At 43.1% G+C, this 23,743-nt stretch overlaps 1 protein-coding gene across 1 annotated transcript in view; it reads left to right on the forward strand.

Moving 5' to 3' along the window:
• LOC128643634 (beta-1,4 N-acetylgalactosaminyltransferase 1-like) overlaps positions 1-23,743 on the forward strand; it is a gene marked incomplete at its 5' end in the record, with an annotated part of 135,695 nt that overhangs the window by 19,707 nt on the left and 92,245 nt on the right. Inside the window, one exon of the mRNA XM_053696467.1 lies at positions 231-337. Coding sequence (XP_053552442.1) covers positions 231-337 — 107 coding nt within the window. The remainder of the gene's footprint in view (positions 1-230; positions 338-23,743) is intronic.

A 23,743-nucleotide genomic window follows, 5' to 3' on the forward strand; every position in this document is an offset into this window, starting at 1 on the left:
TGCAGTAGTTTTTTTACCATAAATAACTAAAAGACCCTTTATTTTGGGGCACTTTTAGAAAATTATCCAGATATCTGATCTCTGGTTAATTTTCTGAGTGCTAATTGCTAACACAAATTTGCCCGTTTGCAGGCACGCGATAAATTAGCGCTCCACTTGTAATCTAGCTTAATATTTATATTTTAGAGTATTGCATTCTTACTTATTTATCTTGTTTTATTTATCTTTAGAATTTACAATCCGACAGATAAGCTTATTATTGCAAAGGCCAACTCTCCTCTGCAGTACCCTACTCAAGGGGTGGAAGTTCGTCCCCTTCAAACCATCCTTATTCCAGGTGAGAATTTACAATTTTTGTGCTTTTTGGATATTTTCTTGGTACTGAGTTGTGAAACTTTAAAATTAAAGGGATATGAAACATTGCTCCTTTAGTAAAAAAAAAATATTTGTTAAATCAAAGTAAACATAAGTAGAAACAAAAACAGCAAACACATGTTTTCTTTCAACATGAGCGCTTAGAAATTCTTAATGTAGTCACTGCTCACAGATAGACAAGAGAGCAGAAGTTATATTTATGTTTGATCATGTTTTGTTTTGCATTTTAAGAAAAAATAAAGTTCAGGTAATATATGTTATAATGAGTATATATCAGCAATCAGTAGTTGATAATTGTTTTGTATAATGCAGAATTACTACTGATGAAAGTGCATTAGTTGTCAAGATGCCGTTCATGCTACAAATAGTAAAGCCAATTTTTTACAAATTTTTTACAAATAAACATTACATTATTTAGGATGAATGAAGCAATGAATTAAACTTAAAGGGACAGTCAAGTCCAAAAAAACGTTCATGATTCAAATAGGGCATGTAATTTTAAACAACTTTCCAACTTACTTTTATCACCAATGTTGCTTTGTTCTCTTGGTATTCTTAGTTGAAAGCTAAATCTAGGAGGTTCATATGGTAATTTTTTAGACCTTGAGGATCGCCTCTACATTTGAAAGTTTTTTACCACTAGAGGGCGTTAGTTCATGTGTTTCATATAGATAACATTGAGTTCATGCACATAAATTTACCAAGGAGTGAGCACTGATTGGCTAAAATGCAAGTCTGTCAAAAGAACTGAAATAAGGGGTCAGTCTGCAGAGGCTTAGATACAAGGTAATCGCAGAAGTAAAACATATTATTATAACTGTGTTTGTTATGCAAAAACTGGGGAATGAGTAATTAAGGGATTATCTGTATTTTAAAACAACAAAAATCCTGATGTTGACTGTCCCTGTATGTGTTACTCCCATGTTTGTTGAGCACTTAAATGAACAGTAATCATATATATATATATTATATACAGTATATATATATATATATATATAATATAATTTATGCTTACCTGATAAATTCATTTCTCCTGTAGTGTAGTCAGTCCACGGGTCATCCATTACCTATGGGATTATAACTCCTCCCTAACAGGAAGTGCAAGAGGATCACCCAAGCAGAGCTGCTATATAGCTCCTCCCCTCTACGTCCTATCCAGTCATTCGACCGAAACCATACGAGAAAGGAGAAACTATAGGGTGCAGTGGTGACTGGAGTTTAATTAAAATTTAGACCTGCCGTAAAAACAGGGCGGGCCGTGGACTGACTACACTACAGGAGAAATGAATTTATCAGGTAAGCATAAATTATATTTTCTCCTGTTAAGTGTAGTCAGTCCACGGGTCATCCATTACTTATGGGATACCAATACCAAAACTAAAAGTACACGGATGACAGGAGGGACAGGCAGGATCTTTACACGGAAGGAACCACTGCCTGTAGAACCTTTCTCCCAAAAACAGCCTCCGAAGAAGCAAAAGTGTCAAATTTGTAAAATTTTGAAAAAGTGTGAAGTGAAGACCAAGTTGCAGCCTTGCAAATCTGTTCAACAGAGGCCTCATTCTTAAAGGCCCAAGTGGAAGCCACAGCTCTAGTAGAATGAGCTGTAATCCTTTCAGGAGGCTGCTGTCCAGCAGTCTCATAGGCTAAACGTATTATGCTACGAAGCCAAAAAGAGAGAGAGGTAGCCGAAGCTTTTTGACCTCTCCTCTGTCCAGAATAAACGACAAACAGGGAAGAAGTTTGACGAAAATCTTTAGTTGCCTGCAAATAAAATTTCAGGGCACGGACGACGTCCAGATTGTGCAAAAGTCGTTCCTTCTTTGAAGAAGGGTTAGGGCACAATGATGGAACAACAATCTCTTGATTGATTTTCTTGTTAGTGACTACCTTATGTAAGAACCCAGGTTTAGTACGCAGAACTACCTTGTCTGAATGAAAAATCAGATAAGGAGAATCACAATGTAAGGCCGATAACTCAGAGACTCTTCGAGCCGAGGAAATAGCCATTAAAAACAGAACTTTCCAAGATAACAGCTTGATATTGATGGAATGAAGGGGTTCAAACGGAACACCTTGCAGAACGTTAAGAACTAAGTTTAAGCTCCACGGTGGAGCAACAGTCTTAAACACAGGCTTAATCCTAGCCAAAGCCTGACAAAAAGCTTGAACGTCTGGAACTTCTGCCAGACGTTTGTGTAAAAGGATAGACAGAGCTGAAATCTGTCCCTTTAACGAACTAGCAGATAAACCCTTTTCTAAACCCTCTTGTAGAAAAGACAATATCCTAGGAATCCTAACCTTACTCCATGAGTAACTCTTGGATTCGCACCAATATAAGTATTTACGCCATATTTTATGGTAAATTTTCCTGGTAACAGGTTTCCTAGCCTGTATTAAGGTATCAATGACTGACTCCGAGAATCCACGCTTTGATAGAATCAAGCGTTCAATCTCCATGCAGTCAGCCTCAGAGAAATTAGATTTGGATGTTTGAAAGGACCCTGAATCAGAAGGTCCTGTCTCAGAGGCAGTGATCATGTTGGACAGGACGACATGTCCACTAGATCTGCATACCCGGTCCTGCGTGGCCACGCAAGCGCTATTAGAATCACCGATGCTCTCTCCTGTTTGATCCTGGCAATCAATCGAGGAAGCATCGGGAAAGGTGGAAACACAAGTCATGTTGAAGACCCAAGGTGCTGTCAGAGCATCTATCAGCACCACTCCCGGGTCCCTGGACCTGGATCCGTAACAAGGAAGCTTGGCGTTCTGGCGAGACGCCATGAGATCCAGATCTGGTTTGCCCCAATGATGAAGCAGTTGGGCAAACACCTCCGGATGAAGTTGACACTCCCTCGGATGAAAGGTCTGGCGACTTAGAAAATCCGCCTCCCAGTTCTCCACGCCTGGGATGTGGATCGCTGACAGGTGGCAAGAGTGAGACTCTGCCCAGCGAATTATCTTTGAGACTTCCATCATCGCTAGGGAACTCCTTGTTCCTCCTTGATGGTTGATGTAAGCCACAGTCGTGATGTTGTCCGACTGAAACCTGATGAACCTCAGAGTTGCTAACTGAGGCCAAGCCAGAAGAGCATTGAAAATTGCTCTTAATTCCAGAATGTTTATTGGAAGGAGTCTCTCCTCCTGAGTCCATGATCCCTGAGCCTTCAGGGAATTCCAGACTGCGCCCCAACCTAGAAGGCTGGCGTCTGTTGTTACAATCGTCCAATCTGGCCTGCGGAAGGGCATCCCCTTGGACAGATGTGGCCGAGAAAGCCACCATAGAAGAGAATCTCTGGTCTCTTGATCCAGATTTAGCAGAGGGGACAAATCTGAGTAATCCCCATTCCACTGACTTAGCATGCACAATTGCAGCGGTCTGAGATGCAGGCGCGCAAATGGTACTATGTCAATTGCCGTTACCATTAAGCCGATTACCTCCATGCACTGAGCCACTGACGGGTGTTGAATGGAATGAAGGACACGGCAAGCATTTAGAAGTTTTGATAACCTGTCCTCCGTCAGGTAAATTTTCATTTCTACAGAATCTATAAGAGTCCCTAGAAAGGGAACTCTTGTGAGTGGCAATAGAGAACTCTTTTCTACGTTCACCTTCCACCCATGCGACCTTAGAAATGCCAGAACTAACTCTGTATGAGACTTGGCAGTTTGGAAACTTGACGCTTGTATCAGAATGTCGTCTAGGTACGGAGCTACCGCTATGCCTCGCGGTCTTAGTACCGCCAGAAGAGAGCCCAGAACCTTTGTAAAGATTCTTGGAGCCGTAGCTAACCCGAAGGGAAGAGCTACAAACTGGTAATGCCTGTTTAGGAAGGCAAATCATAGATACCAGTAATGATCCTTGTGAATCGGTATGTGAAGGTAGGCATCCTTTAAATCCACTGTGGTCATGTACTGACCCTCTTGGATCATGGGTAAGATGGTTCGAATAGTTTCCATTTTGAACGATGGAACTCTTAGGAATTTGTTTAGGATCTTTAAGTCCAAGATTGGTCTGAAGGTTCCCTCTTTTTTGGGAACCACAAACAGATTTGAATAGAATCCTTGCCCGTGTTCCGACCGCGGAACTGGGTGGATCACTCCCATTAGTAAGAGGTCTTGTACACAGCGTAGAAACGCCTCTTTCTTTATCTGGTTTGCTGATAACCTTGAAAGATGAAATCTCCCTTGTGGAGGAGAAGCTTTGAAGTCCAGAAGATATCCCTGAGATATGATTTCCAACGCTCAGGGATCCTGGACATCTCTTGCCCAAGCCTGGGCAAAGAGAGAAAGTCTGCCCCCCACTATATCCGTTTCCGGATCGGGGGCCCTCACTTCATGCTGTCTTAGGGGCAGCAGCAGGTTTTCTGGCCTGCTTGCCCTTGTTCCAGGACTGGTTAGGTTTCCAGTCCTGTCTGTAGCGAGCAACAGTTCCTTCCTGTCTTGGAGCGGAGGAAGTTGATGCTGCTCCTGCCTTGAAGTTACGAAAGGCACGAAAATTAGACTGTTTAGCCTTTGGTTTGGCCCTGTCTTGAGGCAGGGCATGGCCCTTACCTCCAGTAATGTCAGCAATAATTTCTTTCAAGCCGGGCCCGAATAATGTCAGCCCTTTGAAAGGAATATTAAGCAATTTAGATTTAGAAGTCACATCAGCTGACCAGGATTTAAGCCACAGCGCTCTTCGCGCTTGAATGGCGAATCCGGAGTTCTTAGCCGTAAGTTTGGTTAAGTGTACTACGGCATCAGAAATAAATGAATTAGCTAGCTTAAGGGCTTTAAGCTTGTTCATAATCTCATCCAATGGAGCTGTGCTAAGGGTCTCTTCCAGAGACTCAAACCAGAATGCCGCCGCAGCAGTGACAGGCGCGATGCATACAAGGGGTTGTAATATAAAACCTTGTTGAACAAACATTTTCTTAAGGTAACCCTCTAACTTTTTATCCATTGGATCTGAAAAAGCACAGCTATCCTCCACCGGGATAGTGGTGCGCTTAGCCAGAGTAGAAACTGCTCCCTCCACCTTAGGGACCGTCTGCCATAGGTCCCGTGTGGTGGCGTCTATTGGAAACATTTTTCTAAATATAGGAGGGGGTGAAAAGGGCACACCGGGTCTATCCCACTCCTTGTTAACAATTTCTGTAAGCCTTTTAGGTATAGGAAAAACGTCAGTACACGCCGGTACCGCAAAATATTTATCCAGCCTACATACTTTCTCTGGAATTGCAACCGTGTTACAATCATTCAGAGCCGCTAATACCTCCCCTAGTAATACACGGAGGTTCTCAAGCTTAAATTTAAAATTTGAAATCTCTGAATCCAGTTTACTTGGATCAGATCCGTCACCCACAGAATGAAGCTCTCCGTCCTCATGTTCTGCAAATTGTGACGCAGTATCAGACATGGCTCTACTATTATCAGCGCACTCTGTTCTTACCCCAGAGTGATCGCGTTTACCTCTTAATTCTGGCAATTTAGATAGTACTTCAGTCATAACATTAGCCATGTCTTGCAAAGTGATTTGAATGGGCCGCCCTGATGTACTTGGCGCCACAATATCACGCACCTCCTGAGCGGGAGGCGAAGGTACTGACACGTGAGGAGAGTTAGTCGGCATAACTTCCCCCTCGTTGTCTGGTGATATTCTTTTAACATATAAAGTTTGACTTTTATTCAAAGTAACATCTATACATTGAGTGCACAAATTTCTATTGGGCTCCACATTGGCCTTTAAACATAGTGAACAAACAGATTCATCTGTGTCAGACATGTTTAAACAGACTAGCAATAACACTAGCAAGCTTGGAAAAAACTTTTAAATAAATTTACAAGCTATATAAAAAACGCTATTGCGCCTTTAAGAAACATAAAAATGTGACACAGTTGAATTAACAATGAACCAAATATGTTAAAACAACCACATTTTAACAGAAAATGTATAAAGTTAGCAGAGGATTGCACCCACCAGCAAAAGGATGATTAACCCCTTAATACCCAAAACGGATAACAGTTGAAATAATAAACGTTTTTATCACAGTCAAACACACTGTCACAGGTCTGCTGTGACTGATTACCTCCCTCAAAACTAGTTTTGGAGACCCTTGGGCTCTGTAGAGACGTCCTGGATCATGGAGGAAGAAATAGGAAGACTGTGACTAAATTTTTACTGCGCAATAAAGCTCTAAAATAGGCCCCTCCCACTCATATTACAACAGTGGGGAAGCTCAGTAAACTGTTTTTATGCAGAAAAAAACGACAGCCATGTGGTAAAAATCATGCCCATAAAGTTTTATCACCAAGTACCTCAGAAAAAACGATTAACATGCCAGTAAACGTTTTAAAATGGAAAATTATGAAGTGTTATTAATAAGCCTGCTGCTAGTCGCTTTCACTGCAGTGCAGGCTCAAATATTACTTTAATATTGACAGTATTTTCTTAGTGAAATTCCATTCCCCAGAAATACCTCAGAGTATACATACATGCTTATCAGCCTGATACCAGTCGCTACTACTGCATTTAAGGCTGCACTTACATTACATCGGTATTAGCAGTATTTTCTCAGTCAATTCCATTCCTTAGAAAATAATTTACTGCACATACCTCCTTGCAGGTGGGCCCTGCATGCTCTCCCCTGTTCTAAAGTTACCTCACTCCTCAGAATGGCCGAGAACAGCAAGTGGATCTTAGTTACGACCGCTAAGATCATAGAAAACTCAGGCAGATTCTTCTTCTAATGCTGCCTGAGAACAAACAACACACTCCGGTGCCGTTTAAAATAACGAACTTTTGATTGAAGAAATAAAAACTAAGTTTAACACACCACAGTCCTCTCACACGTCCTATCTTTAGTTAGGTGCAAGAGAATGACTGGATATGACGTAGAGGAATGACTGGATATGATTCTATCAGCCAATCGGAATTAAGGTAGGAATAATCTGATTGGCTGATGGAATCAGCCAATCAGATTGAGCTCGCATTCTATTGGCTGATCGGAACAGCCAATAGAATGCAAGCTCAATCTGATTGGCTGATTGGATCAACCAATCGGATTGAACTTTAATCTGATTGGCTGATTCCATCAACCAATCAGATTATTCCTACCTTAATTCCGATTGGCTGATAGAATCCTACCAGCCAATCGGAATTCGAGGGACGCCATCTTGGATGACGTCATTTAAAGGAACCTTCATTCGTCGGGAGTTCGTCGTGGAGGAAGGATGTTCCGCGTCGGCGGGATGAAGATGGAGCCGGAAGAAAGAAGATTGAAGATGCCGCTTGATAGAAGACTTCAGCCAGATGAAAGACCTCTTCAGCCCCCGCTTGGATGAAGACTTCAGCCGGATGATGGACCTCTTCAGCCCCTGCTTGGATGAAGACTTCAGCCGGATGATGGACTTCTTCAGCCCCCGCTTGGATGAAGACATCGCCCGGATTGGATGAAGAATTCGGCTCGGCTGAGTGAAGACGACTCAAGGTAGGAAGATCTTCAGGGGGGTAGTGTTAGGTTTATTTAAGGGGGGGTTGGGTTAGATTAGGGGTATGTGGGTGGTGGGTTTTAATGTTGGAGGGGGTTGTATTTTTATTTTACAGGCAAAAGAGCTGAATTCTTTGGGGCATGCCCCGCAAAAGGCCCTTTTAAGGGCTGGTAAGGTAATAGAGCTGATATCTTTTAAATGTAGAATAGGGTAGGGATTTTTTTTTATTTTGGGGGGCTTTGTTATTTTATTAGGGGGCTTAGAGTAGGTGTAATTAGCTTAAAATTGTTGTAATATTTTTATAATGTTTTTATTTTTTGTAACTTAGTTCTTTTTTTATTTTTTGTACTTTAGTTAGTGTATTTATTTGTATTTATTTGTAGGTATTTGTATTTAATTTATTTAATTTATTTAATGATAGTGTAGTGTTAGGTTTAATTGTAATTTAGGTTAGGATTTATTTTACTGGTAATTTCTCCAACATAGGTGTGTCCGGTCCACGGCGTCATCCTTACTTGTGGGATATTCTCTTCCCCAACAGGAAATGGCAAAGAGCCCAGCAAAGCTGGTCACATGATCCCTCCTAGGCTCCGCCTACCCCAGTCATTCTCTTTGCCGTTGTACAGGCAACATCTCCACGGAGATGGCTTAGAGTTTTTTAGTGTTTAACTGTAGTTTTTATTATTCAATCAAGAGTTTGTTATTTTGAAATAGTGCTGGTATGTACTATTTACTCAGAAACAGAAAAGAGATGAAGATTTCTGTTTGTATGAGGAAAATGATTTTAGCAACCGTCACTAAAATCCATGGCTGTTCCACACAGGACTGTTGAGAGCAATTAACTTCAGTTGGGGGAACAGTGAGCAGTCTCTTGCTGCTTGAGGTATGACACATTCTAACAAGACGATGTAATGCTGGAAGCTGTCATTTTCCCTCTGGGATCCGGTAAGCCATGTTTATTACGATTGTAAATAAGGGCTTCAAAAAGGGCTTATTAAGACTGTAGACTTTTTTTGGGCTAAATCGATTGATTATTAACACATATTTAGCCTTGAGGAATCATTTTATCTGGGTATTTTGATATAATAATATCGGCAGGCACTGTTTTAGACACCTTATTCTTTAGGGGCTTTCCCAAAGCATAGGCAGAGCCTCATTTTCGCGCCGGTGTTGCGCACTTGTTTTTGAGAGGCATGGCATGCAGTCGCATGTGAGAGGAGCTCTGATACTTAGAAAAGACTTTCTGAAGGCGTCATTTGGTATCGTATTCCCCTTGGGGCTTGGTTGGGTCTCAGCAAAGCAGATACCAGGGACTGTAAGGGGTTAAAGTTCAAAACGGCTCCGGTTCCGTTATTTTAAGGGTTAAAGCTTCCAAATTTGGTGTGCAATACTTTTAAGGCTTTAAGACACTGTGGTGAAAATTTGGTGAATTTTGAACAATTCCTTCATGTTTTTTCGCATTTGCAGTAATAAAGTGTGTTCAGTTTAAAATTTAAAGTGACAGTAACGGTTTTATTTTAAAACGTTTTTTGTACTTGTTATCAAGTTTATGCCTGTTTAACATGTCTGAACTACCAGATAGACTGTGTTCTGAATGTGGGGAAGCCAGAATTCCTATTCATTTAAATAAATGTGATTTATGTGACAATGACAATGATGCCCAAGATGATTCCTCAAGTGAGGGGAGTAAGCATGGTACTGCATCATTCCCTCCTTCGTCTACACGAGTCTTGCCCACTCAGGAGGCCCCTAGTACATCTAGCGCGCCAATACTCCTTACTATGCAACAATTAACGGCTGTAATGGATAATTCTGTCAAAAACATTTTAGCCAAAATGAACACTTATCAGCGTAAGCGCGACTGCTCTGTTTTAGATACTGAAGAGCATGACGACGCTGATATTAATATTTCTGAAGGGCCCCTAACTCAGTCTGATGGGGCCAGGGAGGTTTTGTCTGAGGGAGAAATTACTGATTCAGGGAACATTTCTCAACAAGCTGAACCTGATGTGATTGCATTTAAATTTAAGTTGGAACATCTCCGCATTCTGCTTAAGGAGGTATTATCCACTCTGGATGATTGTGACAAGTTGGTCATCCCAGAGAAACTATGTAAAATGGACAAGTTCCTAGAGGTGCCGGGGCTCCCAGAAGCTTTTCCTATACCCAAGCGGGTGGCGGACATTGTTACTAAAGAATGGGAAAGGCCCGGTATTCCTTTCGTCCCTCCCCCCATATTTAAAAAATTGTTTCCTATGGTCGACCCCAGAAAGGACTTATGGCAGACAGTCCCCAAGGTCGAGGGAGCGGTTTCCACTTTAAACAAACGCACCACTATACCCATAGAGGATAGTTGTGCTTTCAAAGATCCTATGGATAAAAAATTAGAAGGTTTGCTTAAAAAGATGTTTGTTCAGCAGGGTTACCTTCTACAACCAATTTCATGCATTGTCCCTGTCGCTACAGCCGCATGTTTCTGGTTCGATGAGCTGATAAAGGCGGTCGACAGTGATTCTCCTCCTTATGAGGAGATTATGGACAGAATCAATGCTCTCAAATTGGCTAATTCTTTCACCCTAGACGCCACTTTGCAATTGGCTAGGTTAGCGGCTAAGAATTCTGGGTTTGCTATTGTGGCGCGCAGAGCGCTTTGGTTGAAATCTTGGTCGGCTGATGCGTCTTCCAAGAACAAGTTACTTAACATTCCTTTCAAGGGGAAAACGCTGTTTGGCCCTGACTTGAAAGAGATTATCTCGGATATCACTGGGGGTAAGGGCCACGCCCTTCCTCAGGATCGGCCTTTCAAGGCAAAGAATAAACCTAATTTTCGTCCCTTTCGTAGAAACGGACCAGCCCAAAGTGCTACGTCCTCTAAGCAAGAGGGTAATACTTCTCAAGCCAAGCCAGCTTGGAGACCAATGCAAGGCTGGAACAAGGGAAAGCAGGCCAAGAAACCTGCCACTGCTACCAAGACAGCATGAAATGTTGGCCCCCGATCCGGGACCGGATCTGGTGGGGGGCAGACTCTCTCTCTTCGCTCAGGCTTGGGCAAGAGATGTTCTGGATCCTTGGGCGCTAGAAATAGTCTCCCAAGGTTATCTTCTGGAATTCAAGGGACTTCCCCCAAGGGGGAGGTTCCACAGGTCTCAGTTGTCTTCAGACCACATAAAAAGACAGGCATTCTTACATTGTGTAGAAGACCTGTTAAAAATGGGAGTGATTCATCCCGTTCCATTAAGAGAACAAGGGATGGGGTTCTACTCCAATCTGTTTATAGTTCCCAAAAAAGAGGGAACGTTCAGACCAATCTTAGATCTCAAGATCTTAAACAAGTTTCTCAAGGTTCCATCGTTCAAGATGGAAACCATTCGAACTATTCTTCCTTCCATCCAGGAAGGTCAATTCATGACCACGGTGGATTTAAAGGATGCGTATCTACATATTCCTATCCACAAGGAACATCATCGGTTCCTGAGGTTCGCATTCCTGGACAAACATTACCAGTTCGTGGCGCTTCCTTTCGGATTAGCCACTGCTCCAAGAATTTTCACAAAGGTACTAGGGTCCCTTCTAGCTGTGCTAAGACCAAGGGGCATTGCTGTAGTACCTTACTTGGACGACATTCTGATTCAAGCGTCGTCCCTTCCTCAAGCAAAGGCTCACACGGACATTGTCCTGGCCTTTCTCAGATCGCACGGATGGAAAGTGAACGTGGAAAAGAGTTCTCTATCTCCGTCAACAAGGGTTCCCTTCTTGGGAACAATAATAGACTCCTTAGAAATGAGGATTTTTCTGACAGAGGCCAGAAAAACAAAACTTCTAGACTCTTGTCGGATACTTCATTCCGTTCCTCTTCCTTCCATAGCTCAGTGCATGGAAGTGATCGGGTTGATGGTAGCGGCAATGGACATAGTTCCTTTTGCACGCATTCATCTAAGACCATTACAACTGTGCATGCTCAGTCAGTGGAATGGGGACTATACAGACTTGTCTCCGAAGATACAAGTAAATCAGAGGACCAGAGACTCACTCCGTTGGTGGCTGTCCCTGGACAACCTGTCACGAGGGATGACATTCCGCAGACCAGAGTGGGTCATTGTCACGACCGACGCCAGTCTGATGGGCTGGGGCGCGGTCTGGGGATCCCTGAAAGCTCAGGGTCTTTGGTCTCGGGAAGAATCTCTTCTACCGATAAATATTCTGGAACTGAGAGCGATATTCAATGCTCTCAAGGCTTGGCCTCAGCTAGCGAGGGCCAAGTTCATACGGTTTCAATCAGACAACATGACAACTGTTGCGTACATCAACCATCAGGGGGGAACAAGGAGTTCCCTGGCGATGGAAGAAGTGACCAAAATCATTCTATGGGCGGAGTCTCACTCCTGCCACCTGTCTGCTATCCACATCCCAGGAGTGGAAAATTGGGAAGCGGATTTTCTGAGTCGTCAGACATTGCATCCGGGGGAGTGGGAACTCCATCCGGAAATCTTTGCCCAAGTCACTCAGCTGTGGGGCATTCCAGACATGGATCTGATGGCCTCTCGTCAGAACTTCAAAGTTCCTTGCTACGGGTCCAGATCCAGGGATCCCAAGGCGGCTCTAGTGGATGCACTAGTAGCACCTTGGACCTTCAAACTAGCTTATGTGTTCCCGCCGTTTCCTCTCATCCCCAGGCTGGTAGCCAGGATCAATCAGGAGAGGGCGTCGGTGATCTTGATAGCTCCTGCGTGGCCACGCAGGACTTGGTACGCAGATCTGGTGAATATGTCATCGGCTCCTCCTTGGAAGCTACCTTTGAGACGAGACCTTCTTGTTCAGGGTCCGTTCGAACATCCGAATCTGGTTTCACTCCAGCTGACTGCTTGGAGATTGAACGCTTGATCTTATCGAAGCGAGGATTCTCAGATTCTGTTATCGATACTCTTGTTCAGGCCAGAAAGCCTGTAACTAGAAAGATTTACCACAAAATTTGGAAAAAATATATCTGTTGGTGTGAATCTAAAGGATTCCCTTGGGACAAGGTTAAGATTCCTAGGATTCTATCCTTCCTTCAAGAAGGATTGGAAAAAGGATTATCTGCAAGTTCCCTGAAGGGACAGATTTCTGCCTTGTCTGTGTTACTTCACAAAAAGCTGGCCGCTGTGCCAGATGTTCAAGCCTTTGTTCAGGCTCTGGTTAGAATTAAGCCTGTTTACAAACCTTTGACTCCTCCTTGGAGTCTCAATTTAGTTCTTTCAGTTCTTCAGGGGGTTCCGTTTGAACCCTTGCATTCCGTTGATATTAAGTTATTATCTTGGAAAGTTTTGTTTTTAGTTGCAATTTCTTCTGCTAGAAGAGTTTCAGAATTATCTGCTCTGCAGTGTTCTCCTCCTTATCTGGTGTTCCATGCAGATAAGGTGGTTTTACGTACTAAACCTGGTTTTCTTCCAAAAGTTGTTTCTAACAAAAACATTAACCAGGAGATTATCGTACCTTCTCTGTGTCCGAAACCAGTTTCAAAGAAGGAACGTTTGTTGCACAATTTGGATGTTGTTCGCGCTCTAAAATTCTATTTAGATGCTACAAAGGATTTTAGACAAACATCTTCCTTGTTTGTTGTTTATTCCGGTAAAAGGAGAGGTCAAAAAGCAACTTCTACCTCTCTCTCTTTTTGGATTAAAAGCATCATCAGATTGGCTTACGAGACTGCCGGACGGCAGCCTCCCGAAAGAATCACAGCTCATTCCACTAGGGCTGTGGCTTCCACATGGGCCTTCAAGAACGAGGCTTCTGTTGATCAGATATGTAGGGCAGCGACTTGGTCTTCACTGCACACTTTTACCAAATTTTACAAGTTTGATACTTTTGCTTCTTCTGAGGCTATTTTTGGGAGAAAGGTTTTGCAAGCCGTGGTGCCTTCCATTTAGGTGACCTGATTTGCTCCCTCCCTTCATCCGTGTCCTAAAGCTTTGGTATTGGTTCCCACAAGTAAGGATGACGCCGTGGACCGGACACACCTATGTTGGAGAAAACAGAATTTATGTTTACCTGATAAATTACTTTCTCCAACGGTGTGTCCGGTCCACGGCCCGCCCTGGTTTTTTTAATCAGGTCTGATAATTTATTTTCTTTAACTACAGTCACCACGGTACCATATGGTTTCTCCTATGCAAATATTCCTCCTTAACGTCGGTCGAATGACTGGGGTAGGCGGAGCCTAGGAGGGATCATGTGACCAGCTTTGCTGGGCTCTTTGCCATTTCCTGTTGGGGAAGAGAATATCCCACAAGTAAGGATGACGCCGTGGACCGGACACACCGTTGGAGAAAGTAATTTATCAGGTAAACATAAATTCTGTTTTTGTATTTCTTTTAGCTAGGTAGTTATTAAATAGTTATTAACTATTTAATAGCTATTGTACCTAGTTAAAATAAATACAAAGTTACCTGTAAAATAAATATAAACCCTAAAATAGCTACAATATAATTATTAATTACATTGTAGCTATCTTAGGGTTTATTTTACAGGTAAGTATTTAGTTTTAAATAGGATTCATTTATTAAAGTAAAGTGTAGTGTTAGGTGTAATTGTAACTTAGGTTAGTTTTTATTTTACAGGTAAATTTCTCTTTATTTTAGCTAGATAGCTATTAAATAGTTAATAACTATTTAATAGTTATTCTACCTAGTTAAAATAAATTGAAAGTTGCCTGTAAAATAAAAATAAATCCTAAGATAGCTACAATATAATTATTATTTATATTGTAGCTATATTAGGGTTTATTTTAAAGGTAAGTATTTAGTTTTAAATAGGATTAATTTAGTTAATAAGAGAAATATTATTTAGATTTATTTAATTCATATTTAAGTTAGGGGGTGTTAAGGTTAGTGTTAGACTTAGGTTTAGGGGTTAATAATTTTATTACAGTGGCAGCGGTGTAGGGGGGGCAGGATAGGGGTTAATAAATTTATTATAGGTGGCGACGGTGTAGGGGGGGCAGATTAGGGGTTAATAGGTTTAATATAGGTTGCGGTGGGGTCCGGGAGCGGCGGTTTAGGGGTTAAACTATTTATTTAGTTGCGGCGAGGTCCGGGATCGGCAGGATAGGGGTTAATAACTTTATTATAGGTGGCGGCGGTATAGGGGGGGCAGGATAGGGGTTACTAGGTATAATGTAGGTGGCGGCGTTGTCCGGGAGCGGCGGTTTAGGGGTTAATACATTTATAAGAGTTGCGACGGGGTCTAGGAGCGGCGGTTTAGGGGTTAATAACTTTATTGAGTTGCGGCGGGCGCCGGTATAGGGGGTAGAACAGTGTAGTTAGTGTGGGTGCTTAGTGACAGGCTAGCAATAAAGCTGTGAAAAAGCCGAAGAGCAGCGAGATCAGATGAGTGATAACTATCACAGTCCGCTGCTCATCGCCCCGTATTTGGTGTGCGGCTTTTTGACAGCTTTTTTGATAACTTAGGCGAACGTATTCAGGTCTGCGGCAGCGATGGTAGGCGAGCTTAGGCGGGCGTATTGAACCGGCGATGGCAGGTAAAGTAGACGGCTTGATAACTAGAGGCCAAAGGCTTAAATAGATTTTTATATAGTCTCTTATGGAGGGTAGTACTCTTTGAAATGGGACTGGAGTTTTAAGCAATCCTGTCAGTCTCTCAGTGAGAGCATGGATGAATGTTAGAGTCCGGAGATGCAGGGAGAGTCCTTCTGCAAAACCATCCCGACTCATGTTAACAGCTCCTTAGCAAAAAGCGTTGACTAGTTTCACTGCCTGCTTTGTTCTCTCAAATCCATGTCAGAAGCGAGGCTACTATCTGTCACACTTGAAGGGCCGTGTTCCTGTTTCACGTCGTTGATTCCGGTAAGATCGTTTCATTTTACTTCAATGATGTGAATAAAGTAATGTAAACGAAGAAGTCAAGGTCTCAGTGGGACTCCTTTATCTTTATAAGGAATCAAGGGTTTAATATCTCCTGAGGGGTGTTATTGAACAGCAAGCAGGTTTTCCTAATGCCATGAACCCATCTCCAAAAGGCTGCTTGTTTCATCCAGAGGTTACAGCATGGTTTTGCATGGACATATCTATGGCCATGGCGCTTTTACATCTTCCAGAAGAGGTGTTGCTAAGATACTGTCCGTGTTATGCTAACCAGGGCTCGTTAGGCGTGGGATCGCCTGGGTCGGATCAGCCATCTGGGGAAGCAGTTTCCTCTGAAGCTTCAGGGGCCCAACCCTCGGGTTGGGGTCGTCAGTTTCGTTACAGACTGACGCGCCTTCATGTCCTGCTACGGCATGTTTTGTCAGTGCTGGAATATACCAATATTAATAGATTAAGGGATCCTCGGTCTTCTGTTCCAGACGGCAAGCTGGGTTAGACTTGTGGGGATGAAGTTAATCTCCTGGTCGTCTTCAATTTTTCTTTCTTTTTGTGGTATCTTATTCCAGTTCTGAGCTTTGTAAGAATGGGGTCTCTGATTGGCTGGTCCTGTTGGTGTACCCATTCTTCTTGGGCCTTCACCTGTGGGTGCTGCCCTTCTTTTATTTGATCCGGTTAGGATGTATTTTATTTATTTTTTAAGAAGCTCATGTCTGTTATTATTTCTCCGTAGGGAAATATTCTTCTCTGGAATTTGATACTAGCGATTTCGTGGTCGCTTGGGCACTTCCGCGGAAGTTGCATGTTAAGGTGTTAGTACATTGTTATATCTTTAGATCCTTTTATCGAGTCCTTGTGGGGTCTGTTGACGGTATCTCTTCCTTCGGGTTGAAGTTGAGGGGCCTTATACCCTTTCTTGGGGTTGGCTTCGGGTCATCTGTTTCTGGAAGCTAAAGCCTTTTGGTTATTCTACTTCCGGTATCTAGTCTGCTCAAATATTTTCGGGAGCTTTACAAATTAGATTCTCTCTCCTTTTTCCTGTGTCACCCCTGCCTAGGCGTTTTTGGTTTTTCTCTCGCCAGGGGTTATGATACATGTTCCTTCTCAATCCTCGAGTCGTAGGGGTGTCAGGGAAGTGGATCCTGTGGTTCTTGGAGACTAGTGATTTTGTGGTCGCTTGGGCACTTCTGCAGAAGTCGCATGTTAAGGTGTTAGTACATTGTTATGTCTTTAGATCCTTTTATCGAGTCCTCATGGGGTCTCAAATTTTCTGTGGCCGGTTTCAGTTTGGAGTGCTCTATGTAGCAGGCTGGTCCTGATAGGGCGCTATTTCTGTTTCTTACGGTCTTTATCATCCATGTGGTGCTGGTGTAACTGGCTGACCTGGCTGGGTGGTGAGTTGATCACTCAGTTGGGGAGTTTATTACTCTTGGTGTCTCTTCAGATCGAACAATACCTTGCTTTGCTTGGAGTTTTCATGAAGTGACCCTCCATGAATCTCCATTAATTTTTTGAGGCTCTGTCCACGCAGGGCTAAAAAATGGTAGAGGAAGCCTTCGTTCCCAAACATCAGGCTGGTTCTCGTTCTGCCTTTGGGTGGGGCATCAGGGGATTGTACTCAGTCCTCACTGTCCTGTTCCTCTTGTGCGGGATCCAGAGCGGATCCTACTAGGGATCGAACTGGACGATTTTCCTCTTCTTCTTTTGGAGGTCCTCCTCTTGGAATCTATTGTCCTTGATGACGGTATCTCTTCCTTCGGGTTGAGGTTGAGGGGCCTTATCCCCTTCCTTGGGGCTGGCTTCGGGTCATCTGTTTCTGGAAGCTAAAGCCTTTTGGTTATTCTACTTCCGGTATCTAGTCTGCTCCAATATTTACTGGAGCTTTACAAATTAGATTCTCTCTCCTTTTTCCTGTGTTGCCCCTGCCTAGGCGTTTTGGGGTTTTCTCTCGCCAGGGGTTATGAAACATGTTTCTTCTCAATCCTCGAGTTGTAGGGGTGTCAGAGAAGTGGATCCTTGGAGACTTTTTGTTAGCTTCTATAGCCAGTTTCTAAGGGAGAGGTGGCGTAGTGGTTAGCTCCACCACACCGGAAGCAGGAGGTTGTGGGTTTGAACCCAGGTAGACCTCCTGTTCTCTCTTCTGTCTTTTGATTCTTGTGACAGCTAGCATTCCTAAGCAGAGTTTTTTGTTTTCCCGTACGTTACCTAGTCTTTGGACTTAGTGAAGGTTGTCCCTCGAGCCTTATGGCCTTCCAGAGTGGCCAAGTACTTCTAGTGCGTCTAATTCTTTCACCCTGCAAGATATGGCGGCAGTTATGAATACTACCCTCACAGAGGTTTTATCTAAGTTGCCTGGGTTGCAGGGGAAGCGCAATAGGTCTGGTGTGAGAACAAACGCTGAGCCCTCTGACGCTTTATTAGCCATATCCAATGTACCCTCACAATGTTCTGAGTTGGAGGTGAGGGATTCGCTGGCTGAAGGAGAGTTTTCTGATTCAGGAAACATGTTCCCTCAGACAGACTCTCTCAGACGGCTTTTAAACTAGAACACCTCCGCTTATTGCTCAGGGAGGTTTTAGCGACTCTGGATGATTGTGACCCTATTGTAGTTCCAGAGAAATTGTGTAAAATGGACAGATTCCTAGAGGTTCCTGCCTACACTGATGTTTTTCCGGTCCCTAAGAGGATTTCGGACATTGTTACTAAGGAGTGGGATAGACCAGGTATTCCGTTTTCTCCCCCTCCTACTTTTAAGAAAATGTTTCCCATATCAGACACCGTGCGGGACTCGTGGCAGACGGTCCCTAAGGTGGAGGGAGCTATTTCTACCCTGGCTAAGCATACAACTATACCTATTGAGGACAGTTGTGCTTTCAAAGATCCTATGGATAAAAAATTAGAGGGTCTCCTGAAGAAAATATTTGTTCATCAAGGTTTTCTTCTTCAACCTATAGCGTGCATTGTTCCTGTAACTACTGCAGCGTCCTTTTGGTTCGAGGCTCTGGAAGAGGCTCTTCAGGTTGAGACCTCATTAGATGATATTCTGAATAGAATTAGGGCTCTCAAGCTAGCTAATTCTTTCATTACAGATGCCGCTTTTCAATTGGCTAAATTAGCGGCAAGGAATTCGGGTTTTGCCATTTTAGCGCGTAGAGCGTTACGGCTTAAGTCCTGGTCTGCTGATGTGTCATCAAAAGCTAAGCTTTTAGCTATCCCTTTCAAGGGTAAGACCCTATTCGGCTCTGAACTGAAAGAGATCATTTCAGACATCACTGGAGGGAAGGGCCATGCCCTTCCTCAGGATAAGACAAACAAGATGAGGACCAAACAAAATAATTTTTGTTCCTTTTGAAACTTCAAAGGTGGCCCCTCTACCTCTTCCCCTGCTGCAAAGCAAGAGGGGAATTTTGCTCAATCCAAGTCAGTCTGGAGACCTAACCAGACTTGGAACAAGGGTAAACAGGCCAAGAAGCCTGCTGCTGCCACCAAGACAGCATGAAGGGATAGCCCCCGATACGGGATCGGATCTAGTAGGGGCAGACTTTCTCTCTTCGCTCAGGCTTGGGCAAGAGACGTTCAGGACTCCTGGGCTTTAGAAATAGTAACCCAGGGGTATCTTCTAGATTTCAAAGATTCTCCCCCAAGGGGGAGATTCCATCTTTCTCAATTGTCTGTAAACCAGACAAAAAGATAGGCGTTCTTACGCTGTGTAGAAGACCTATATACCATGGGAGTGATCTGACCAGTTCCGAAAACAGAACAGGGCCAAGGGTTCTACTCCAATCTGTTTGTGGTTCCCAAAAAAGAGGGAACCTTCAGACCAATTTTGGATCTCAAGATCCTAAACAAATTCCTCAGAGTCCCATCCTTCAAGATGGAGACCATTCAAACTTTTTTGCCAATGATCCAGGAGGGTCAATATATGACCACCGTGGACTTAAAGGATGCGTATCTACAAATTCCTATCCACAAAGATCATCACCAGTTCCTCAGGTTCACCTTTCTGGACAAGCATTACCAGTTTGTGGCTCTTCCCTTCGGGTTGGCCACGGCTCCCAGAATTTTCACAAAGGTGCTAGGGTCCCTTCCTGCGGTTCTAAGGCCGCGGGGCATAGCTGTGGCGCCTTATCTGGACGATATCTTAATCCAGGCGTCGACTTACCAACTAGCCAAGTCTCACACGGACATCGTGTTGGGTTTTCTAAGATCTCACGGGTGGAAGGTGAACATAAAAAATAGTTCACTTATCCCTCTCACAAGAGTTCCATTCCTGGGAACTCTGATAGATTCGGTGGACATGAAATTTTTTCTGACGGAGGTCAGGACATCAAAAATTTTATCCATCTGCCGAGCTCTTCATTCCATTCCTCAGCCGTCAGTGGCTCAGTGTATGGAGGTAATCGGCTTAATGGTAGCGGCAATGGACATAGTTCCGTTTGCTCGCTTGCATCTCAGACCACTGCAACTTTGCATGCTCAAACAGTGGAATGGGGATTATGCAGATTTATCTCCTCAGATAAATCTGGAGCAAGATACCAGAGACTCTCTACTTTGGTGGTTGTCACAGGATCATCTGTCCAAGGGAATGTGTTTCCGCAGGCCAGCGTGGGTCATAGTGATGACTGACGCCAGCCTATTGGGCTGGGGTGCAGTCTGGAATTCCCTGAAAGCACAGGGTTTGTGGACTCAGGAGGAGACTCTCCTCCCGATAAATATTCTAGAACTGAGAGCGATATTCAACGCGCTTCAGGCATGGCCTCAGCTGGCGTCGGCCAGATTCATAAGATTCCAGTCGGACAATATCACGACTGTAGCATATATCAATCATCAGGGGGGAACAAAGAGTTCTCTAGCGATGATAGAGGTTACCAAAATAATTAGATGGGCAGAGACTCACTCTTGCCATCTATCAGCAATCTATATCCCAGGAGTGGAGAACTGGGAAGCGGATTTTCTAAGTTGTCAGACTTTTCATCCGGGGGAGTGGGAACTGCATCAGGAGGTGTTTGCACAATTGACTCGGCAATGGGGCACACCAGAATTGGATCTGATGGCGTCTCGTCAGAACGCCAAACTTCCTCGTTACAGGTCCAGGTCAAGGGATCCTCAGGCAGTACTGATAGATGCTCTAGCAGTACCCTGGTCGTTCAACCTGGCTTATGTGTTTCCACCATTTCCTCTCCTTCCTCGTTTGATTGCCAGAATCAAACAGGAGAGAGCTTCGGTGATTTTGATAGCACCTGCGTGGCCACGCAGGACTTGGTATGCAGACCTGGTGGACATGTCATCTCTTCCACCATGGACTCTGCCACTGAGACAGGACCTTCTGATTCAAGGTCCGTTCCAGCATCCAAATCTAGTTTCTCTGCGGCTGACTGCTTGGAGATTGAACGCTTGATCTTATCCAAGCAGGGTTTCTCTGAGTCTGTCATAGATACCTTGATTCAGGCTCGAAAACCTGTCACCAGGAAAATTTATCATAAGATATGGCGTAAATATCTTTATTGGTGCGAATCCAAAGGCTACTCATGGAGTAAGATCAGGATTCCTAGGATTTTGTCCTTTCTCCAAGAAGGATTGGAGAAGGGGCTATCAGCTAGTTCCTTAAAGGGACAGATATCTGCTTTATCAATTCTACTGCACAAACGTCTGTCAGATGTTCCAGACGTTCAGTCGTTCTGTCAGGCTTTAGTTAGAATCAAGCCTGTGTTTAAACCTGTTGCTCCGCCATGGAGTTTGAATTTAGTTCTTAAGGTTCTTCAAGGGGTTCCGTTTGAACCTATGCATTCCATAGATATTAAGCTTCTATCTTGGAAAGTTCTGTTTTTAGTTGCTATCTCTTCAGCTCGAAGAGTTTCTGAACTATCTGCATTGCAATGCGACTCGCCTTATCTTGTTTTCCATGCTGATAAGGTGGTTTTGCGTACCAAACCTGGATTCCTTCCTAAGGTTGTTACTAATAAGAATATTAATTAGGAAATTGTTTTTCCTTCTCTGTGTCCTAATCCTTCCTCTAAGAAGGTTCGTGCTTTGAAGTTTTACTTGCAAGCGACCAAAGATTTCCGTCAAACATCTTTGTTTGTTTGTTGTTTATTCTGGAAAACGTAGAGGTCAAAAAGCTACGGCTACCTCTCTTGCCTTTTGGCTGAAAAGCATCATCCGTTTGGCATACGAGACTGCTGGACAGCAGCCTCCTGAAAGAATTACAGCTCACTCTACTAGAGCGGTGGCTTCCACTTGGGCTTTTAAAAATGATGCTTCTGTTGAACAGATTTGTAAGGCTGCGACTTGGTCTTCGCTTCATACCTTTTCCAAATTTTACAAATTTGATACCTTTGCTTCTTCGGAGGCTATTTTTGGGAGAAAAGTTCTTCAAGCAGTGGTGCCTTCTGTTTAACCATCTGTCTTGTCCGTCCCGTTCATCCGTGTCCTGTAGCTTTGGTATTGTATCCCACAAGTAAAGGATGAATCCGTGGACTCGTCTTACCTTTATAGAAGAAAAGTACATTTATGCTTACCTGATAAATTGATTTCTTCTATGGTAAGACGAGTCCACGGCCTGCCCTGTCATTTTAAGACAGATTATATTTTTTTGATTTAAACTTCAGTCACCTCTGCACCTTGTAGTTTCTCCTTTTTCTTCCTGTACCTTCGGTCGAATGACTGGGGGGTGGAGCTAAGGGAGGAGCTATATAGACAGCTCTGCTGTGGTGCTCTTTGCCACTTCCTGTTAGCAGGAGGATAATATCCCACAAGTAAAGGATGAATCCGTGGACTCGTCGTATCATAGAAGAAATCAATTTATCAGGTAAGCATAAATTTACTTTTTCAACAGCCATGACAGGGTATTTACACACACCTCTGAAGAAAGAGTGAACACTCATTTTGATGTGGGCAATTTGGGATTACGTAAAAAAAGCCAATTCAATCCCCCATCAGATAATCCAGCAGTGGAGACTTTCATCAAATTAGTGGATAATGAATTTAGAAATCTTTTCCATAAGGATAATAAAAATGGTGTTAATACAAATCTTACTCACAGGGAACAACAGGCCCTTAAATCTCTTCAGGAGGATAAAACTATTACAATTAAGCCGGCTGATAAGAACGGTGCCCTTGTCGTTATGGATACTGGTAAATACAGGGCTGAGGTCCATCGACAACTTAATGATGAGGCTAAATATGAGAGATTACAAAGGGATCCCTCCAGGAAAATCATAAGAATGTTGAAAAACACAGTTAACAAGGGACTACAGAGGGATGTTATAAGTCATAACAAATACAAAGAAAGGTGTATATGTGCGCTACAAAGCTATGGGGTTGATGAAAAGCTAATTAGAATGGTATATTACCTATATTCTTAATTATTGAAAACGTTAAATAAGGACAGAGAAAATGTTGGATATATTAAAAATATAATTAATGCTATACATAAGAATCTAAAAAATAGATAGAATATACTGAATGAGTGGGTGCAATATTAAAAACATACATTAAAAACACAAAATATGACTGGTCATATATCTATAATAAAACAGCTTCCACCTTATGTATTAACCACTTTTATAATAAAACGGCTTCCACCTTAAGTATTATGCACTTTGTTGCAAGTGTATGAAAAAACCTTTTTGGTAAAGGCAGTGGTATATAAATCTTGATATGAAGGTTAAGTTTTCTTCTTGTTAGTATTAATATAGTGAATTGAAGAAAATCCAGCTTATTTGCGTGGACAGAATATCAGAAGTCATTAACAAGTGCTGGCTGACTCAATTGTACAAGTCTAACAAAACAATGCCCAGTCGGCTTTTATCAGATATATCAATCAGCTTTCATCAGACAATTCCAACAGATGCCACACTAGCACGGGCTAATACACCTCATGTGCCTACCTTGTTGCAGCTAAAATTACCGTTAGTTCAGCTGGGCACAGGTGTCTCTCTAGCTCCATCTAGTTGGTTCTTCCGGGTTGGTCTCTCTGTGTGCTACTATGGGAAATAGTTCCGTAACGACAGTATATCCTTCCTCTGCGCAGAGTG

This window comes from Bombina bombina, unplaced genomic scaffold (genome assembly GCF_027579735.1).
Source record: "Bombina bombina isolate aBomBom1 unplaced genomic scaffold, aBomBom1.pri scaffold_838, whole genome shotgun sequence".
NCBI lineage: Eukaryota > Metazoa > Chordata > Amphibia > Anura > Bombinatoridae > Bombina > Bombina bombina.